The sequence below is a fragment of the Silurus aristotelis genome, assembly GCF_946808225.1.
Source record: "Silurus aristotelis genome assembly, chromosome: 14".
Classification (NCBI taxonomy): Eukaryota; Metazoa; Chordata; class Actinopteri; order Siluriformes; family Siluridae; genus Silurus; species Silurus aristotelis.
Genome location: NC_139587.1, coordinates 20,714,203 through 20,733,654, shown reverse-complemented (window position 1 = coordinate 20,733,654; position 19,452 = coordinate 20,714,203). Strand labels below are relative to the sequence as shown.

General features: G+C 38.0%; 1 protein-coding gene across 4 annotated transcripts in view; it reads left to right on the top strand.

The window, feature by feature from the left end:
• Window positions 1–19,452, top strand: part of htr4 (5-hydroxytryptamine receptor 4) — a 90,651-nt gene that overhangs the window by 29,976 nt on the left and 41,223 nt on the right. For all 4 annotated transcript variants that reach the window (XR_014536695.1, XR_014536696.1, XM_083560747.1 and 1 more), the window contains exons 3-4: window positions 2,227–2,340; window positions 9,134–9,334. Coding sequence is in view for 2 of the 4 variants with exons in the window: in XM_083560747.1 (XP_083416873.1) it covers window positions 2,227–2,340; window positions 9,134–9,334 (315 nt within the window). In the remaining 2 variants the exon portion in view is untranslated. The remainder of the gene's footprint in view (window positions 1–2,226; window positions 2,341–9,133; window positions 9,335–19,452) is intronic.

The following is a 19,452-nucleotide window of genomic DNA, read 5'->3' as shown; positions in this document are numbered from 1 at the left end:
TGCCGATCGGAAGGTCTGGGGTTCAAGCCCCGGTATCGCCAGGCTGCCACTCTTGGGCCCTTGAGTAAGGCCCTTAACCCTCTATGCTCCGGTGGTCCCTTACGAGGGCATTATCAAGGCCCGTGACGTCAGAGTGACGTGGGGCCGCCTTTCCGTGGGCTCACCACCTGCAGGAGGGACCGTAAGGGACGGTGCTGTGAGGATTGGGCAGCAGTCGAAGGCGGGGGCCTGCTTAGACTGCTGCCCCCGCGACCCGAATTATGGATAAGCGGGAGAAAATGAATGAATGAATGTTCCTGAGCAGCTGTCAGGAATCTGATATTGATATTCTGACCCTCAAACTGACCCTGATATACTTTGTAGCAGCAATTAACAATTTGCATTTGTTCACGTGCAACAGGTCAGATACATCAAACATCACAGCTTGATAATGACAAAAGCTGTAACTATACAGGGACCAGTGGTGGACAGTAACAAAGTAAATGTAATTTGAACTGTACTCATGTAGTTTTTTTTGTTTATCTGTACTTTACTGAAGTATTTCCATTAGAGACACTTTCACTTTACTACATATTAAAAAGTCAAAAATCAGTATTATTTTTTTGCAAAATCAATCAAATATTGGTAGGTGGATAAAAACCTAACCGGTCAACCACACAGCAAGACACTAATCAGGGTCGAGCGCGCGCTCTGTTCCGAATTTGTTTTGAGCATCAGTTCAACAGCCAGCAGAACATTTTGAGAGGAATAAAAGCCACAACTTTATGGGACTTTATTTGCACGATTCTTTTAAAGCAGTTTTGGATTCATGACCCTTTTAATATATAAGAATCAGTGTTTGACTCGTTAATATCATTCTATTAAAACGATCGGCATGACATTAGAGTCTTTTCACATAAACTAAGTTGATTAAGAAAAGAGGGCATTATAGCCATAATAAATCATAGACATTCGAAGGAAAATTATTTTGTAATTTTACTCAAGTGAAAGTTTAAAGGCAGCACTTTTTTTTTTTTTTACTTGAGTAATATTTTACAGAGTGTATCTCTACTTTTACACAACTACATGGTTTGTGTACTTTGTCCACTACTGACAGTGACAGACTGGAGCTGCAACCAGTCATTACACATTCAGCTAGAAATCGCATAACAACCGTCTAGCGACTACCACAAGGTCTGTGATTCTCTGTATTTAGAGATTTCGAACTTTATATGAAAATGAAAATGTGTCATCCAGGGCTTATTGTTTAGATTTTTAACTGCCATACTTAAAATGTTTGTTCTGTGTTTCACAGGCTGGAGAACTGAGAACATTGATTCAATTGTAAATGACTCATCTGATGGGCCACTTCTAGACAATATTTATTTTGAAATCCCTTCCTTTTCCAATACACTCAGGCAATTACTTGGGCTATGTCATAAACTGCATTCTACCATATTTTATGTACTTAATCAGTACAAAGTCGGCTTCATTACTATTTAGGCACATGACCAAGTGCGATTTGAGCGCAGTAATCTAAGAGCAATCCATAATGTGCACATAACGTAGTTTGTATTGACACTTTCCTACCATATTTTACCCGAGTTTAATTGGGCTGAATGTGATTGCTCAGCATAACAGGAAAATGGTGACTTACTCTAACAGGATGAAATTATCTTTGGTAGAATTGTTGTGTATTTTTCAAAGATGTATCAGGGTGTGAGTAGAGGATGGTGTTGAGGGAGGGGCAGAGACTAGGCTTCCTGTTTTCATTCCTTGAGATCAGATTTTTTATTATTTGTCAGCACACTTAAGCTGCATCCTCATTATCTCTGACAGACGGCTTCTTAACTCTCTCACACACACACACACACACACACACACAAACACACACACACACACACACACACACACACACACACACACACACACCATGCTTTTCATGCTTATCTTTCTATCTAGTGCTTACATGATGGTATCGGCTTGTGGCAGAAATCTTTTATCAGGTCAATCTATCAAATGCAACCATTTACACTATCCATAGTTGCAAACAAGCTGAGCAATGTGCCTTAAATTTCTACAGTATAAGATAAGTATCACATATCGGGTTGCCATTTCATCATTGGACCATAAAACAAACCTTAAAATGTCAATCAGCAGATCCACACTGTTTTTAATCAGGCATTAGTAAGTGCCACACGATTGATTGCTGTCAAATAAGTCCTTATCATTTCTATGTTGCCACAGCAACGGCTTGCCGAAGAGAGTTGCTCTCATCAGCTTCCTGTCGCTGGTCATGCTTATGAGCGTCCTGGGAAACCTACTGGTCATGGTGGCCGTCTGCAAGGACCGGCAGCTCAGGTCAGAGTCCCTCATCTGATACTTTCTTTTTCTTCTTTTCATCTGTTAACCTTACAGGAATGCTTCAATTTTTATGATTAATATTTTTTGTACGTATATTACTGCATATGAATAGAAATTAGTTTTGTGAAAAAATGTAAATTAGGTTCAGAATAGAATTTAGATTCATCATAAAATATATACAAAACATGATTTATTTATTTATTTTTTTATGTGCACCAATCACCAGTTTGGTCCAAATTTTTTATTTATATATATATATATATATAAAACTGCATTTAAAATGAAATCTTTAACTGCTTTTTTTTCCCTTTTAAATCTCCATCCTACAAAAAAAACAAAAAACAAAAAACGTCAAAACAATCTAAAAGCGCTAGAATGAGCACGCTGGAGCAGTGATACAATGTCACAAACTGTTTTGTCAGTCGTGAAGAGCATGTGTATTGAGCGATAGACGAGGTGAACTACTGCCTACACTTGAATACAAAGTACCCAAAAATCTCCACTTGCAGTTGGATCTGTATCACGGGAGCAGTGGATATGAGAGTATAGTGTGTGTCATATTCATGAAGGTGTAATAAAATAATTAAGTGAAATTAGATTGCATGCATGAAAGGAAATAAGAAATGATAGGCCACGAAGTGATCAGCAGTCATTAAAAAAAAAAAAAAACAAAAAAAAAAAAAAACAGGCACTCAGCTCATTCGTAACAAACACAACCAGTACAATAGGGTTTTTGTGTACTCATAAAATGTTGGATGTTTGGTTGTAAAAACTTGTTGAAACAAACAAAAACAATCTACAAAAAAAACTTGTTTTCCTACACTACGGTGCATCCGGGAAGTTTTCACTGTCACTTTTTTTGTAATGTTAGAGTTTTATTCCAAAATGGATATAATTACTAATTTTCCTTAAAATTCGACTAACAATAGCCCGTAATGACAACGTGAAAGAAGTGTTTGAAATCTTTGCAAATTTATTAAAAATAAAAAATAAAAAATAAACCACAAGTATTCACAGCCTTTGCGCTGTGAATACTTTCCAGATGCACTGTATATAGACAAAAGTATTGGGACACCTGACCAGTTCTTCTCCAGACTGTTAGCACAAAGCTGGAGGCACACAATTGTACAGGACGTTTTTGGATGCGATATAATACAATTTTGCGTTCACTTGAACTTGGAAAACCAAACCTGTTCCAGCATAGCGATGCCCCTGTGCAGAAAAGCGAGCTCCATGAAGATATGATGTGAATGGTTTAAAGAGGGACATCTCCTGCTATAGAGCTCTGACCTCATCCTTATTGAACACCTTTGTGAGGAATTGAAACGCTAACTGCACCCCAGACTTCTTCACCTTACCTATATACTTTGCTAAAGCCTTTGTGGGTGATCTAGTGTAATATCTTCCCAGAAGAGTGGAGGGAATTATAAGAGCATATTGAGACTGAATGTCGAATGCGATGCTCAAAAAGCACTATAGCACTTTACGGCATATAGTGTATAAATGACAGATGAAACAACCACAAAAGATGCTCCATTTAGTCAGTCATGATAAGTGGTTCTTTTAATTATTATTGTTAGACGGATATATTTTTGGATGCGAATCTGTTCAACAAGGATGCGTCCAAATGAAACGTTTATGTAACCTATGAACGTCGTCCACACTTGTACATGTCATGTGGTGTGAGCAGTACAGGGCTTCTGGTATCTTTTGTCATGGAGTGTCTACTAGAACTTAGAGTACTATTGTGTATTTTGCTTGAATTCAAATGGCTGTTTGACCAGACTGGACAGGGTTAGAGAGTTTCTGAGCACCCAATCAAAAGCAAAAAAAACCTTTGCTTCAGCTAATACAGTATGATAATTATTTGACCCCATCTTTTCAGAGAAGGCCCCAAGTCCCTCACATCAGAGAATAGCACTGTGTCTAAAGTATCAACATTTTGGTTGTGTGGAGAACGCCATTATATGAACGATTTTCTCAGTCACCATCGCAAGCTACACATGTAATGTAAGGTCACCTCATTCTTTCATAGCCGGAGGAACCCGGAATTTTAGCCAGAGGGTAAAAGGTAGCGATTTCAGCATTCTCAGTAGTCGGCTCTTTAAAGTACACTCTTGGTGGCTTTTCAATGAGCTTCTTCAGCCTTGCATGTCATGTCTGTTGAAGTCAAGTCAAAGTTTTCCACTTTCGCTGTTCAATGCTTCCCCATTATATCCGACTATATGCTATTTCTTGTACATTCAAGTGTCTTCATTTGCTCTTTATTTTTTCGAACCATTCTAAACATAAGTATACAAAATAAATCAGTAAATAAATGTATCTTTCTGTAAAATCGTATGAATGCCATATTTGTTCAAAAGATTTAATAGATGGGCTAAGACGTGTCATCAAGCAGTATTTTTTTCAAAGGAAAAAAGTACATGAATTTCAAAAAGCGTAAGAAAATCCTTTCTTTTTCAAGCCTGCAGCATTTTCTGAAAGTACTTTAGTGTTATTTTTAGATCACACTTCATTTAAAAATCTTTTGTTAGCTCTCGAATTGGGCTCATTATCAGCCTAATGAACTGACTGAAAGTACCCATTTCCAGTCCTGAAGAGCCGCCACAGAGTTAAACATAGTGTTTACATTGCTATAGCACACCTGATTCAATCTGAGCTAATTATGTCATTATTCTAGCTTTTGATCAAATGAACTAGTCACAGTGATGCAGCGTGTAGCTTTGCTGCCTCATAGCTTTGTGGTACCTCTTTATCTGTTTATCGTCAGCTCTGGGTCTGGGAAAAACTGACAGGTTTTAAACAAACAAAACCCAGCTTTATTGTGCCACATCCAGGTTATTATTTTCATTTTACATTACATTATATATAATTATGATAGAAGTGTATCTCTGAGAGTGAAAGGAAAAGTTTATAGGACTGTGGTGAGAGCTGCGATGTTGTATGGTTTAGAGACAGTGGCATTGAGTAAAAGACAGGAGGTGAAGCTGGAGGTAGCAGAGCTGAACATTTTGAGGTTTCCGTTGCGTGTGACGAGGATGGACAAGATTAGAAACGAGTTTATTAGGGGGACAGCGCATGTAGGATGTTTTGGAGACAAGGTGAGGGAGGCGAGATTGCGATGGTTTGGACATGTTCAGAGGAGGGACATGGGGTATTTCGGTAGGAGAATGCTGAGGATGGAGCCCCCAGAAAGGAGGAAAAGAGGAAGGCCAAGGAGGAGGTTTATGGATGTGGTGAGGGAAGACATGCAGGTAGTTGGGGTGAAAGAGACAGATGTAGAGGACAGGGGGGTATAGAGACGGATGATCCGCTGTGGCGACCCGTAATGGGAGAAGCCAAAAGAAGAAGAAGATTACAGTATATATAATTGTACCAGCAAACTGTCTTGTGGCAGTGTCTTTTCCACTTTTATCCTATTTGTAGCTCACTGAAACAGAGAATGCTAATTAGTAGAAATTGCACACACGTTTGATCGTAACCACTCACTTCCTCTGGTTACACCCTCAGTTCACAAACCCTTGCTTAAACATGCCCATCCCCACGCCATAATATCCCTGTCTGTCTGTCTGTCTGTCCGTCCGTCCGTCCGTCCATCCATCCATCCATCCATCCATCCATCCATCCATCTATCCATGTGTCACATTTTTTTTAACTTAGCAAAAGGAACCAGTTAGTGAGCAATATATATTGCACTGATCACGTGATATATACTGAATAGGAAAATACTAAATATTCCTTTATATTAGATTTGTAAAAAAAATTTACTATTATATGTGTTCATAAATATTTCACTTATTTCAAGCTTGAAATAATATTATTCTATTGGCACATACATAAAAATGGTAAAATATTTGACTTATTGTAATCTAATAAAAGGAAATTTGATATAATGATATAAATACTATATATGTGTGACTAAATTATATACGACTAGAAAAAGGTATATACAGCAAATATTACTATATACATGTAGATATTTTCTTCTTTTGCCCACTTCAAATGGCATAATAATATTTGAATTGAGCAAAAAAAAAAAACAGTTCCACCTCAGTCTTTGAGGATCCATATTTATTCTGAATTGTTGGGAAAGGTTTCCAGCACACCTGAGCCAAGTGAACCACAATGTGCTCAGAAACAAAGTGGAATTAAAACGAATTGGATACAAGTATAATTAGGTGACTTTCTATAGCCAGTGATTGAACATCCACAAGCACATTATGTAATTTTTATATATACGAAGGCTACACACTTCTGTTCAACTTGCAAGTGTTGGGAGGTGAGAAAATGAAGATAAATCATGGCAGATCTTTATCCACCAAAAAACCCTACAATTACCTGGTTGCAAAATTGTTGCACACACCCTTATTTATAATGGTGCATGAGACTGGGCTCAGAGTGAATTAATCACGATTCAAAATCATGTCCATCAGCAATTATCATGCACCTGTCGTTAATGAAGTGAAACCGATTCGTTCAAAGTATAGATCAGCCTTTTTTCTGTTTATCATCTTTTTTTTTTCTTGGTTTTTTAATTTGCATCACAAAATCCTGTGTTTTTAACAGGTGTAGGTCTACTTTGATACCAACTGCACTAGGCTTGGAAAAAAAAGTGAGTATATCATGTGACAGTGGGCCAAACATTATACTGTAGGTAGATCCCAGAGACAGGAAACAGTCTTAGAGAATTGTTTTTAAACGAGCTTCATGGCTGTTAGTGCTGTAAAAGCCATCTGGCATCATTATGCTTTAACAATGGGCTTTTAATAATAGGGCTTCTGTAAACGCTGACATATCATCTGATGCCATAATTATCCGATGTCAAATAGTCATCAGATGTGCAGTGGTAAATGAAAACTGTCAATACACTTCATGTTTTCATTCTTGCACAGATGCATATTGTTAGCCGGCAGCTGGTAGTGCATTTTAATGCCGTGAGTACAAACAAACTACCGAGCGATTGGAATCTGTTTAGAGGTTTTCACGTGGCTATATATAGCAGCCACAGTCCACTCAGTCATTTTTAATAGTAATTAATGACGAGCCAAACTTTCTGGTCTTTCTCAAGCACTGTGTGAGAGGTTATGATATTCTATACAGAGATGCGCAGACTCACACCTCTTTTTATCATGCAGCTCATATTTCACTTCCTCACTTATATACATGTAAAGTGGCTTTAGGGAGGAAATGAATTTCTTTTTTATAAAAGAGTCACCCCTTCACTCCTCCAGGTAAGAAGCTTTTGTCTGGTATTGCTTAATATTATTTCTGTTTTTATGCTTTATGTCCATTATTCATTGCCTCGTATTGTTGATGAATGACTCGCGAACAGGTTTTTTATTAGTGCCATATTCCTTATTGAAAGAGAAATAAGTTAAATAAAATATTCCAGTTTTATATTATATCATGCTTGAGGTCAGGGGTGACTGAATTAGTTTGTGAAGTAGTGTCAAGGAGGATGTATCTGAGACATGATGTATAGTATGTCCCATCTAATCTTATGTCTGCATGGTCAAGTTGTTTCCTCTACTGTTTGTTTACCGCTTCCTACCCACAAAGCCAACTATCTGCTTGTGAGGTTAAAGGCTGATGCGCATCCTCTTCCTCTTTTTAAACCAGTGATCTTGCAGCGTAACAGGGCAGCATAACAGCCTACCTGCCCTCTTCCGCATACCTGACCTCACACGTGCCCTCAATTAGCTCATGTGGGAAAGCGAGAGTATATCATTCCTCCCACCCAGAGAGCAGGGCCAATTTTGCTGTCTTGACTCCTGGCCATGGATGTCATCTCCTGACAACAGGGCAAACGCTTTTAGGTTGCACCACCAAAATTATTGCTTTTTGAAACCTCCACCTTTTCCATGTTACGTTTTTTTTTACTGAGTTCATAAGCAGGTCAACATATTTTAACTTTGACTTTGGGATGCCTATTAGAGGTTTAAAGTAATCAAATAAATATAATGTCCAGCCTCTGTTTTCATTCTGATTATGCTGCTCTTAAACAAAAAAACAATATGCAAAGTAAATGGTTTAATCGGGCCTAGTCACGTTCAAACATTAATAGCGTGTTTACACTGGATTGCCTAAAGTTGTGTTTTCGAGCTGCGCACACCACATTTAGTCCCAATTTGCTCTTATATTTCCCTCCATCTCCCTCCATCTTCCTCTGGGAAGATGTTCCGCTAGATTTTGAAGTGTGCTTGTGGAAATTTGTGTTCATCAGCCACAAGGGTGTTAGTAAAATCAGTTTGTGATGTAGGTGAGGAGGCCTGGGGTGCAGTCAGTGTCCACATTCATCCCAAAGGTGTTCAGTAGGGTTGAGGTCAGAGCTCTATAGCAAGAGATTTTCCATTCCAAACCATGTACATCATATCTTCATGGAACTCACTTTGTGCACAGGGGCATCGCCATGCTGGACCAGGTTTGGGCTTCCAAGTTCAAGGGAACGTAAAATTGTATTATACCGAATCCAAGTGTCCCAATACTTTTTTTTAATATAGTGTATGTGTGCATGTGTTGCCATTTTTAGATGCCCATTAACTCTCTATGAGCTCAGCATAGAAGAGTTTTGCTTTGTAAAAATCAAGAGTTATAGTCTGATATATATTAAGATTGTAATCTAGCATACCAGTATAGATTTATTCATTGCTAGAGACTCTTTTTACGTCGCTCTGGACAAGGGCGTCTGCTAAATGCCACAAATGCAAATGTAAATGCAAATGCAAATGTTTTCTTTTATCTATTCTAATCGAATGTAAAATACTCATATAAAGCCTGTGTTTCTTTTTAGGAAAATTAAGACCAATTACTTCATAGTGTCGCTGGCCTTTGCCGACCTACTGGTATCAGTGCTTGTGATGCCGTTCGGGGCCATCGAGCTCATCCATCAGAACTGGATCTACGGCGAGACGTTCTGCCTCGTTCGCACCTCGCTGGACGTTCTACTCACCACTGCCTCCATCCTGCACCTGTGCTGTATATCTCTGGACAGGTGAGACACACATTCTCACACACCCACGCACACACGTCTCCACGACCTCCAAACACTCTTCGACTTTTTACCAGGCGAGCACGAAGAGACGGGCATAAAGATGCATAATAAGTCTCTCAGGTGCCTCCGACTGTTTCTCGCAGGACACAAGGAGAATTCCGTTATAAGCCGTTGTCATGGCAGTCGTGCAGCGTTTAGTCATAAAAGCGTTGGCAAATCAGGCTTAAATTTTGTGAAGATATGCGTAGGGCATGTTGTCACTGTTTCCATGGTGACTTTAGTGTGACTCAAGCTGACTGGTGTATTCAGCTGCTAAATCAGACCTAACACTGTGATTACGAAGCCAATTACAGTCCACAGGATACGTCGAGGGAAATCCAAAGGCGTATCGTTATCACAGCTCTCAATCTCTTTATAATCTTGGTAATGTCAAAGATTTATATATAAAATTTATTCAAATTAGATTTGATGTCTCCTGATATTTGCACTTAACTCAAAGACATGCCAATTGCAGTAAAATAGGGTACTAATAGAATAAATAATGGCTAATTGCCCATATAAACATGAGGTATATAGTTAAAGCATTATGTTTTTTTTTGTTTGTTTTTTTTTCCCCATAACAATGTGATGCAACACTGTGCAACTAAACAAAATGTAAGGTGGTGGTAAAAAATACATTATTAAAATAAATAGGTGGTAAATAAGAGTTAAATGCACCACTATAAGTCTATTACAGGGATCTAAAGACATACATAAAACATGAGCAAAGAATAAATTATAAATGAGAGAAATAAAAAGACCATTACATAAAGAACAATGCAGTGATTCAGATATGTGCATTAGTCACATAGTGTAGTTTTTGCTTGACATGCCAGTGTCAGTGGCATAACAACACTAATATTTATACTCTATTGTGCACTGTACTTTATTTTCATTCAAACATAAATTATATACATAAATTCCATCAAATAAAAAGCTAGTGATTAGTACATTTTCCAAGGTAAAGCATTCACATTGTCACTTCATCCTAAAAACCACTTTATTAGGAACCCTGTACACCTGCTGATTCCCACAAATCACAATTGAAGACTGAAAAAGGACCAGGGGGCTTTTTTTCCAATCTTTAACTTTGTAGTTTTAGTGAGCCTGTCCCTCATGTTGCCTCAGATTCCTGTTTTTGGCAGACAGGAGCGGATCTCAGTGTGATTGTCTGCTGCTGTGACCCATTCTTCTCAAGGTCTGACTGTGCTGTGCATTCTAAGCTGCTTTTCTGCTCACCACAGTTGTCACGAGTTGTTATTTAAGTTACTGTACACTTGTCGGCTCAAACCGGTCTGGGTATTCTCCTCTGACCTCTCTCATCAGCAGGACGTTTTCGCTGGCAGAACTGTGGCTTCATCACAGTCTCACTAGTAGAGATAAGGTCTAGAGAAGGTCTGTCGCGCGTGAAAAGATCAGCAAACACCTTTCAAGAATCAAGTTTCTGCACCAGTCTTTGAGTTTAGAGCTTTCTGCGTTTTAAGTATCTAAAAAAGTTCCAAAAAAGTTTTAGGCCTTAAAAAGTTTTACATTCTCTGTTCTAAGTTGTTCTAACTGAATCATTTTAAAAAGGTCTTAATTTTCCGATGTCGATGTTACACTACCTTTAATACTCATTGAAATGTTCCCACAGCACCTATTTTTTTGTTTTTATTTGTTAGTTTTTCATGGTGTTGTAGTTCTTTCTTTTGCTATCCCAAATATAATTAGCTGTATTACGAATGCAAATAAAACAACCTGCAATGGCCAATCAGCTTTCTGTTATTGGTGCAAATCTCTCTTGGATTGTACCACAGATTTATGTTTCAGCAATTGGGAAGTGCAAGTTTAGCGATACTTGGCTTAAAAAAAAATAAATAAATAAATAATTTAGGGCATGGTTAAGGCCAATAACACTGTATTTGTGAGTGCTTTTGATGTCATGATATAGGTCTTAAATTTCATTCTCAATGGTCTTAAAAAGGTCTTCTGACTTTGTGAAACCTGCAAAAATCCTGTATTGTTTCCTCTTGAATCCGATGGCTCAAATATTCCCTTTTTCAAAGTGTAGTTATATAATGTACAGTCATCCCTTAGCATCCCTTAGGCCGGATTTTTTCTTCTTTAATTAATCGATTAATCAGATTAAAATAGATATGTGCTTTTTTTTATTAGATGTTTTGCATATTATAATTATGGAAAAATCCTTACTCAGGGTATTTATGTAGAAAAATGTACTTAAAAAATGCAAAAGCCACAAATTTACTTTACCAATCTTTATTTAGACATTTTAAAGCATATAGTAGCTGCTTGTTAAGGAGTGCATGGGGGATTTCTTCTTTAAGCAAATTCACTCATGCTGGGTTGTTTCTTTCTGTAAAAAAAAAAAAAACAGCATTTAAGTATGCAAGCTAAAGCAATTTGTGTAAATGAACATGTGTATTGTATTTCACAGATGGCAAGTTGACAAACATACTTTAAAAAAATCTATATAAAATATCATTGTTTTGACAATTTTTGTTGAAAAAAAAATACACAGATATTTTGTTCATTAGTGAAGCTATGAGCATCTGGAATATATAATCAATGTATATATATATATATATATATATATATATATATATATATATATATATATATATATATATATATATATATATATATATATATATATAAAAATAATAATGAAATCATATATTCGTAAATATACAAACATTGAAAGCAAGTATTTAAACTAAGTAAAGCCGCAGTAAAACACGTTTGAAAACAGATGAGTTACTGTTTTAGTAGACAGATGCTATAAAACGAGAATGGAATGGAGAAACGCAACAAGTTAACAGGCTTGATACCAAAATAAAATAAATATTAAAAAAATATGCATTGGTGCACTAAATCATACCGTATTTTTCGGACTATAAGCCGCTACTTTTTTCCCATGTTTTGAACCCCGTGGCTTAAACAACAAAATGGCTAATTTATGAATTTTTCCTGAGTTTTTCCCGGTTTCACAAACTTCAAGCCAAAAAAACTGAGCGACATAACATTAGACCAATGAAATTTCCGAACGGAAACGAAAATACGCACCTCACCTGTGTTCTGAGCTGCACGGCATCGGGAGAAAAACTTTCACCAGTGTTGATTTTTAAACGCACGACAATGGCAAAAGATAAACTCCCCAGAGAAATACAGTAGTTGTGAAAGGAAGGAGGAAGACAGCGAACAATGACTTTCTTGGTAGGCTACTGTTTAGATACAAGCCGTTGTAACACGTTGAGTCTGGGTGAAGGGAGAGCTCGCTAACTCCAGTTGCAACAGAAATCATATAAGCACAGACAGGTTTCCAAAACTCGTGCTTTTTTATATATTTTTTTGGCAACAGCATTATGGGTTAGTCAAAGAAACTTAGAAATGAGCATCAGAAAATAATAAGGACATATTCCTCAGTCGCACACGCACACACACGCAGTAATACCGGGGGAATGCAGTGACGTGCTATTCCCAAAATGCCGCTCTGCTCTTAAGGGAGCCACAACATATTTCACCCATTACACCGTGTAACAGACACTCTTTTTCGGTAAAGCCTGTGTAATGTTCATTAGTTTCAGTGTAGACCTGCGGCTTACTTATGTTAAAAATAAAAATATTTGTAAAATTCAGTGTATTTCAGTGTCAATTACGGTAATCATTCACTGAAAAACACAACAGTGACTAAATTGTGATTGTTTATTACTGCTGTTATTTGCTGCTTTTAGATTTAGTGTTTGTTCGCACCATTTTAATTGAATCCATCACTATATCGTGAGCGAGCTAATTGCACAACCTGATGCTCGCCAGTCACGGCAGAACAGATCCGGTGTGACTGTCCTTAAGTTACAAACAAAATTTACACAATAGCACTTCATTTTACTATACCTTTTTCACATGATGAGGATTCTACTGTTTTTGCTTACAGTGCTGATGTTTCGCCTTCATCCGTGACACCAGTGTTTTCTTTTCACGTGCTCGTGCATCACTGTGTTACTTCTATGCCACACAAGCTTTGCTTTGCATAAATTCCAGGTACAGTTTTGCCAGTTCACCCTGTACTCTCCTCCATTTTCGCAAGTGGCTGTGGTGTCTTGCCATCACGCTAAACCATAACTTGAGCAGCCCAACTAATTGATAACGGCATTCGCTGACAACGAATTTGATTATCGATTGTATCGGCTAGTTGTTGCAGCCCTACACACATCCCCAAACAGCCACACACACCAACCCACCAAACAGAGAATCATTGTGTGTTACTCATTAAGATGTTCAGACAAGTGAAGAACATTCTTCATGTCAAATCTCTAATGGCTTTAAAAACCACAATCTAAATGATTACAGGTTTCTTTCCTCACTGCAAGACATTGCGGTACTTTTCCAAGAAGGTAGACAGTATAATGGCCTAGTAATCAATTACACTAAATGAATAGACGATGCTTTTAAAGAATTAAATAAAATCGAAAAAAACATGAACACCAGCAGGCCAAGGTGCTGTTTTTGTCCAAATGTGCACTGCTCTTTACTGCTTTTCCTATTAAAGTGCCTTTTTTTATCCTTTGAACCAATTTGTCCAAGTGCATTCATCTGTTATCCATTATATGCTAGAACATTTAATCTAGCAGTCTTTTTTTTTTCTGTAGAAATAAACATTCTGGCTTGAATGATAGAGGATGAAGGATTAAGTTTTAATACACTTCTGGAATGTAAGCTTCTTATCTGACTCAGGTATGCTGTAAAGCACCACTACATTCGAACAACACTGACCTTTTTACACTCACCATTACAGTTACCAGTACCAGTTTAATTGTGACTGGTGTTCAAGAGAGCTCACAATCGAGCTTTCTAGCACACAGCTCTTTTGGCTGGCCTTTGTCACTTCCTGCAATTACAGAGATCTTTTCAAAATCTGGCTTGTTACTCAGGTCACAAAGGCAGAAAAATAAATTAAATAAGTTTGATGTTAATAATATTTTAAGTGGCTGATCCCATTTCTGGTTTTCTTTCTCCTCGTTGCCCTTTTTCCCTGTATTAAAATTTTTTTGTCTCTCTCATCCACACAGATGTTTGTAAGATACTTGAATGAGTGACAAAGCAGCAAATGGTTTATTATAGTCTTTTAGTCAGAGTGGCAGTGTTAGAAGGAAAATAAACGCTCTCTAAATTAAGGATCTGCGCCAGCGTATGTCCTCTGCTCAGTGTGTATGACTGTGCCCAATTTTGTTCATTTTGTACAACAAACATTCTTGCAGTTTTTGCAATCGGAGTTGTGTTCGCTAGAATAAGAGGGTCCGGGAGGTTTTTTTCTGACTGGCTGGTTATTGCTTTAATGAATCTTGTATCAGACATTTTTGCCCATTTTGCAATTCATTTCCTAAAGTGATAGAAGGCACTATGGGATTAGAGTGTCTTCTGTTTCTTGCACTGGACACATATTATATCAGACATCTTTGACCATTGTGCATCCCTCTACCAAAGTGAGTGTACACAGCAAGAGATTGGAACAATATGCCCTCTGATTATCTGTCCTTCAGACAGTCATTCAACCCTAAATCTCTTATTAACCGTACCGTGTCATTTTATTCCTAGTGCGTGAAACTCGTGTGAAATTCTTAGCAGCAGCTTATTCTCTAATTGACCTGTGGAGCTCAGGTTGTTATCTGCCTCCTTTCATGTCTCACAAGAGACATAAACACGATACCAAATGTGCTTTAAAGTGTCTCACTTGACCTCCCTTTCCAAAGACAAAGACTATTTTTAGAATTTGATGACTACTGATATGGAAAGCTGATTCAGAATATTCACTGCCGCAGTGATATTCAGACCCTCCAACATGGCAAAATCCATCACTGACTCTAGCATATAATTCACAGAAAAAGATTGGAGTGTAGGTAAACAATGGTTTTCTCATTGAGTAAACTCTCAAAGAGTCCAAATAAATGTAATTTTTTTACATCTCACTGTTCATGTAATCATGTAAGTTTTTTTTTATTTCGTTTACTTTTAACTCAATAACTTCAGCAATAAATACGATCATTTATTTATGTATTTGTTCTCAGGTATTTTTGTGACTAAAACCGAAACTTGTTAAATGTAATGGCACTGAAAATGTCCTTGATTTTAATTGATTTCAAATGAATTTATGCTTTTCTACAAATTTCTACGGTGAAATCCAGTGACTGCTAGGCAGTTCATTTTACGTATTTTGGTCCATTGGCACACAGGCTGCTGCTGGGCAAAGTATAAACACAATAAAGTCTTTTCAGGAAACAGGAATTTGTAGGAAGCAAAAAAAAACTTTTTTCAGGTCATATAATAAAGGTAATATACTTATTCATTGACAGACATCCCTAATTGGCTTTCCTTCTTCTTTCAAACTGCAATTTTGTGCAGCATTGCTTAAAGTTTTCTGACAACCACATGGTTTAAATAACTGTAGATTTTTAATAGCATTGCCACACTAACTCCATTAAAACTTTATTAGAATAAAGTAGTATGAAACACTAATGGCCTTGTTATTGATGTTCAGACTAATTCTGTGTACACAGGAAGCGGATTTCTAGCAGGTTTCTGGCACTTGTGTATGTGCAGATTTAGTATGTTATGTATGTAACTGTCATGCTACAGTAGGTAATGAAAAGAAGACTAGTCAGTCATGCATCAAGGTTTTTTTTGTTGTACTACTGAAAATCCGCATCTAAAAAACAATGTAATACATCATATCAAATTTGTGTTTAATCATCACACATTTACATCCAAATACCTGCTATTGAGCATCTTTACCACAGCAGACGTCTGTGCAGAGCTCACAACATCATCAAGGACTCCTCACATACCAAACTGTTTAACCTCAAGAAGGAGATACAGGAACATACTCACCTGAACCAGCAGGTTCAAAGCCAACTTTTTTCCATCCACCATCACCCTACTGAACTCTACACTACTTTACACTACACTGTTAGGACACTGTATAAACACTGTGTATAACTTTTGTGCAGTTGTGTATATATATATATGTGTGTGTGTGTGTGTGTGTGTGTGTGTGTGTGTGTGTGTGTGTGTGTGTGTGTGTGTGTGTGTGTGTAAATTGTTTAGAACCAGGTGAGTAGAATTCCTGAAATTTTGCGATCATCCCTATAGACTTTATCATGATTGCGTTTATAATTGAGGTACCTACATTACTTTAGGTATTTTTACTTTAGCCAGGTGTGGGAGCAACTAAATGAACATTAGCACTTTGCTGCACTTAAAGACTAACTCACTCACTTGAAATAGCTGCACTTAAAAATGTTTAAAATGGCAGCGATCAGTGTCTAATGGAGTTGCCTCCTGAATCTGCTGCTGCGCATTGCCCTAAAGGCAGGTGAGCAGGTGAACAGAGACATTCTTGTGAGTTTTATTTTTAGAAGTACCACAAAGACAGCAGACATGCATTAGAGCTCTCTGCTTGTGTTCTCCTGTAGAGCTCAACGGAATAGGCATTATTGCTCACTTCACTCCCACGACTTGGACGAATGCTTTTTATTTGAGTGCAGGAATTCTCTTCACTTGTTCTTTGCCCAGCAAGCTGAGTGCTGCTTGTTTAAGCAACCATTTGTGATTGTATTTCCAGCCTTTACTGATGCACAACAAATGCACAACCAATTGCACCTACATAAAACCACATGTAACAATTTCTGTACAGCGTTCAGTAAAATATTAAAACTCCAGACAGGAGACAGGAGTAACATTGATTTCCAGGTAAAATTGGACAAAGGGGTGTGGTTATATTACACACCAAGTGAACTATTAGTTTGCAAAGTTGATGTGTTGGAAGCAGGATGAATGGGCAAACTTTGACAAGGGCCAAATTACAATGGCGAGCCAACTGGGTCAGAGCAACTTCAAAGCAGCAGGACTACAGTGAGCTCAGAGATCACGTTTTCTTTTACATCATGTAGGTGCCTGGGGACCTATAAATCATGGTGCTGCAAAAGGGATGGCCTCAGGATGCATTATGGGAAGAAAGCAAGCTGACAGACGATTTAATTTAAGCCGTAAATGTTTCTTTGCCACGTACCACTTAACTTGCAGACCAAGCACTCGTCTTCATGGCAACTGTGTTCCCTAATGGCAGTGGCTGCTTTCAGCAGGATAATGCACCCTGTTGCAATGCAAAAAGTGGTTTGAAAATGGTTTGAGGAGCATGACAACAAATCAGATCCCCGGAGGCCTCATTCCACAACTTACAAATTTGCTAATGTTTTGGTGCCCGATACCACAACAGAAGTCTCGTGTAGTAAATGTCTTGACAGGTCAGAACTGTTTCGCTGTCACAAAGGGGCTGATATAGGGGCTGGGTTTATAAATCTTGCTCAGGCACTGATTCACATATACTACGGTCCATAATTTTTTGCTGGTTGTAGTCAGTCCTGGAAACTAAAAGCAAACCTCATATATTACCAACACTTCAATCTGACTGCTGTGTTTGTGCTCAGTTTGATAATTGTACTACAATTATAATAAAATTAGCCAGGTGGGTCTTTGACAGCTGTCCTCCAGCGGTCCAGCTTTTGTTATGAGATCTTCAGCAGGCTCCAAGTTACACAATGCAGTCCACGATGCCTTAGTACATGCAGAGAGACTAATGTGTGGGTCATGTTTGACCTGCTGTTAAAAATTCACCCCTGTTGAACTTGCTCACATTGCCAATCACACAAGTTTTTACAAAGGGAACAATGCATGTTTTTTGGTCTTTTTAATTATCGGCGTATTCTGCGATTTAAAACTGAACGGCAACAAAAAATACAGACTCTGAATGTAAAATGATTGAAAGTTTTGCAGGTGTTTTAAAGAACCCAGTAACAGCCAATACCCTGGAAGCCTCGCTCACCCTCTCGGCTCCTCTAAGCTTTTCTGCCCCTGCTTTGTTTTTTTTCAGGATAAGTAAAAAATGGTGTAAGTTCTTTCATGTGAAATGTACATGTTTAAATTGGATACCACTATATAATTATATAGTTAACATTCATTAACTACATATAATAGAAGAGAAATGTGTACGTCTGTGGGATACAAATGTTAATTGTGAATGACTGACTGTAACTGAAGAAATCGAGAACATCACAACGACTGTGTTATGTGAGAGATTTTATAAAAAGACTATATTTGTATGGCATTGAAAAGTTAAAAAATGTAATCATCTTACCGTTGCAGAAATTTCAAAGCCGGGTTCAGCTTAACCGTGTTAAATGTGTTGTAACGAGTATGTGTATATGTCAGGGGTAGACAAACAGGAACTCACACACATACACACACACACACACACACACACACATTGGCGAAAGCGTTGAAAGAACTGGGACAGAGAGAGGAAAAATATCAGGATAGGGATAGATGGACAATCATCATTTCTAACTGAAGGTCCACTGGGGAAAATGACACCAGGCTCCGCTCATTTCCTTTTTTAATTGTAAGCCAGGCTGACCACCGATACAGTCTCAACCACCTGAACTTGCTCATCATTGTGTAGCCCAAGAGCAGCTCTGAGCAGAACGTGCATAGGTATCTAAAGATCTTGACTGTACAGCAGTGGACAGATCAACAATTCATTAGCCAGAACAACGGCTCCAATGTGATGCATGTGCGTTTGTATTGATACTGCTGGTCTCTGAGAGCTACCAAACTGCTGGTCTCTGAGATTTACCAAACTGCTGGTCTCTGAGAGCTACCAAACTGCTGGTCTCTGAGATTTACCAAACTGCTGGTCTCTGAGATTTACCAAACTGCTGGTCTCAGAGAGCTACCAAACTGCTGGTCTCTGAGATTTACCAAACTGCTGGTCTCTGAGATTTACCAAACTGCTGGTCTCTGAGATTTACCAAACTGCTGGTCTCTGAGAGCTACCAAACTGCTGGTCTCTGAGATTTACCAAACTGCTGGTCTCTGAGATTTACCAAACTGCTGGTCTCTGAGATTTACCAAACTGCTGGTCTCTGAGAGCTACCAAACTGCTGGTCTCTGAGAGCTACCAAATTTTGTGTGTGTTCTCACCAAAACAGCAAAACCTTAAACATTTCAGCTATGAGCTGATGGCATGT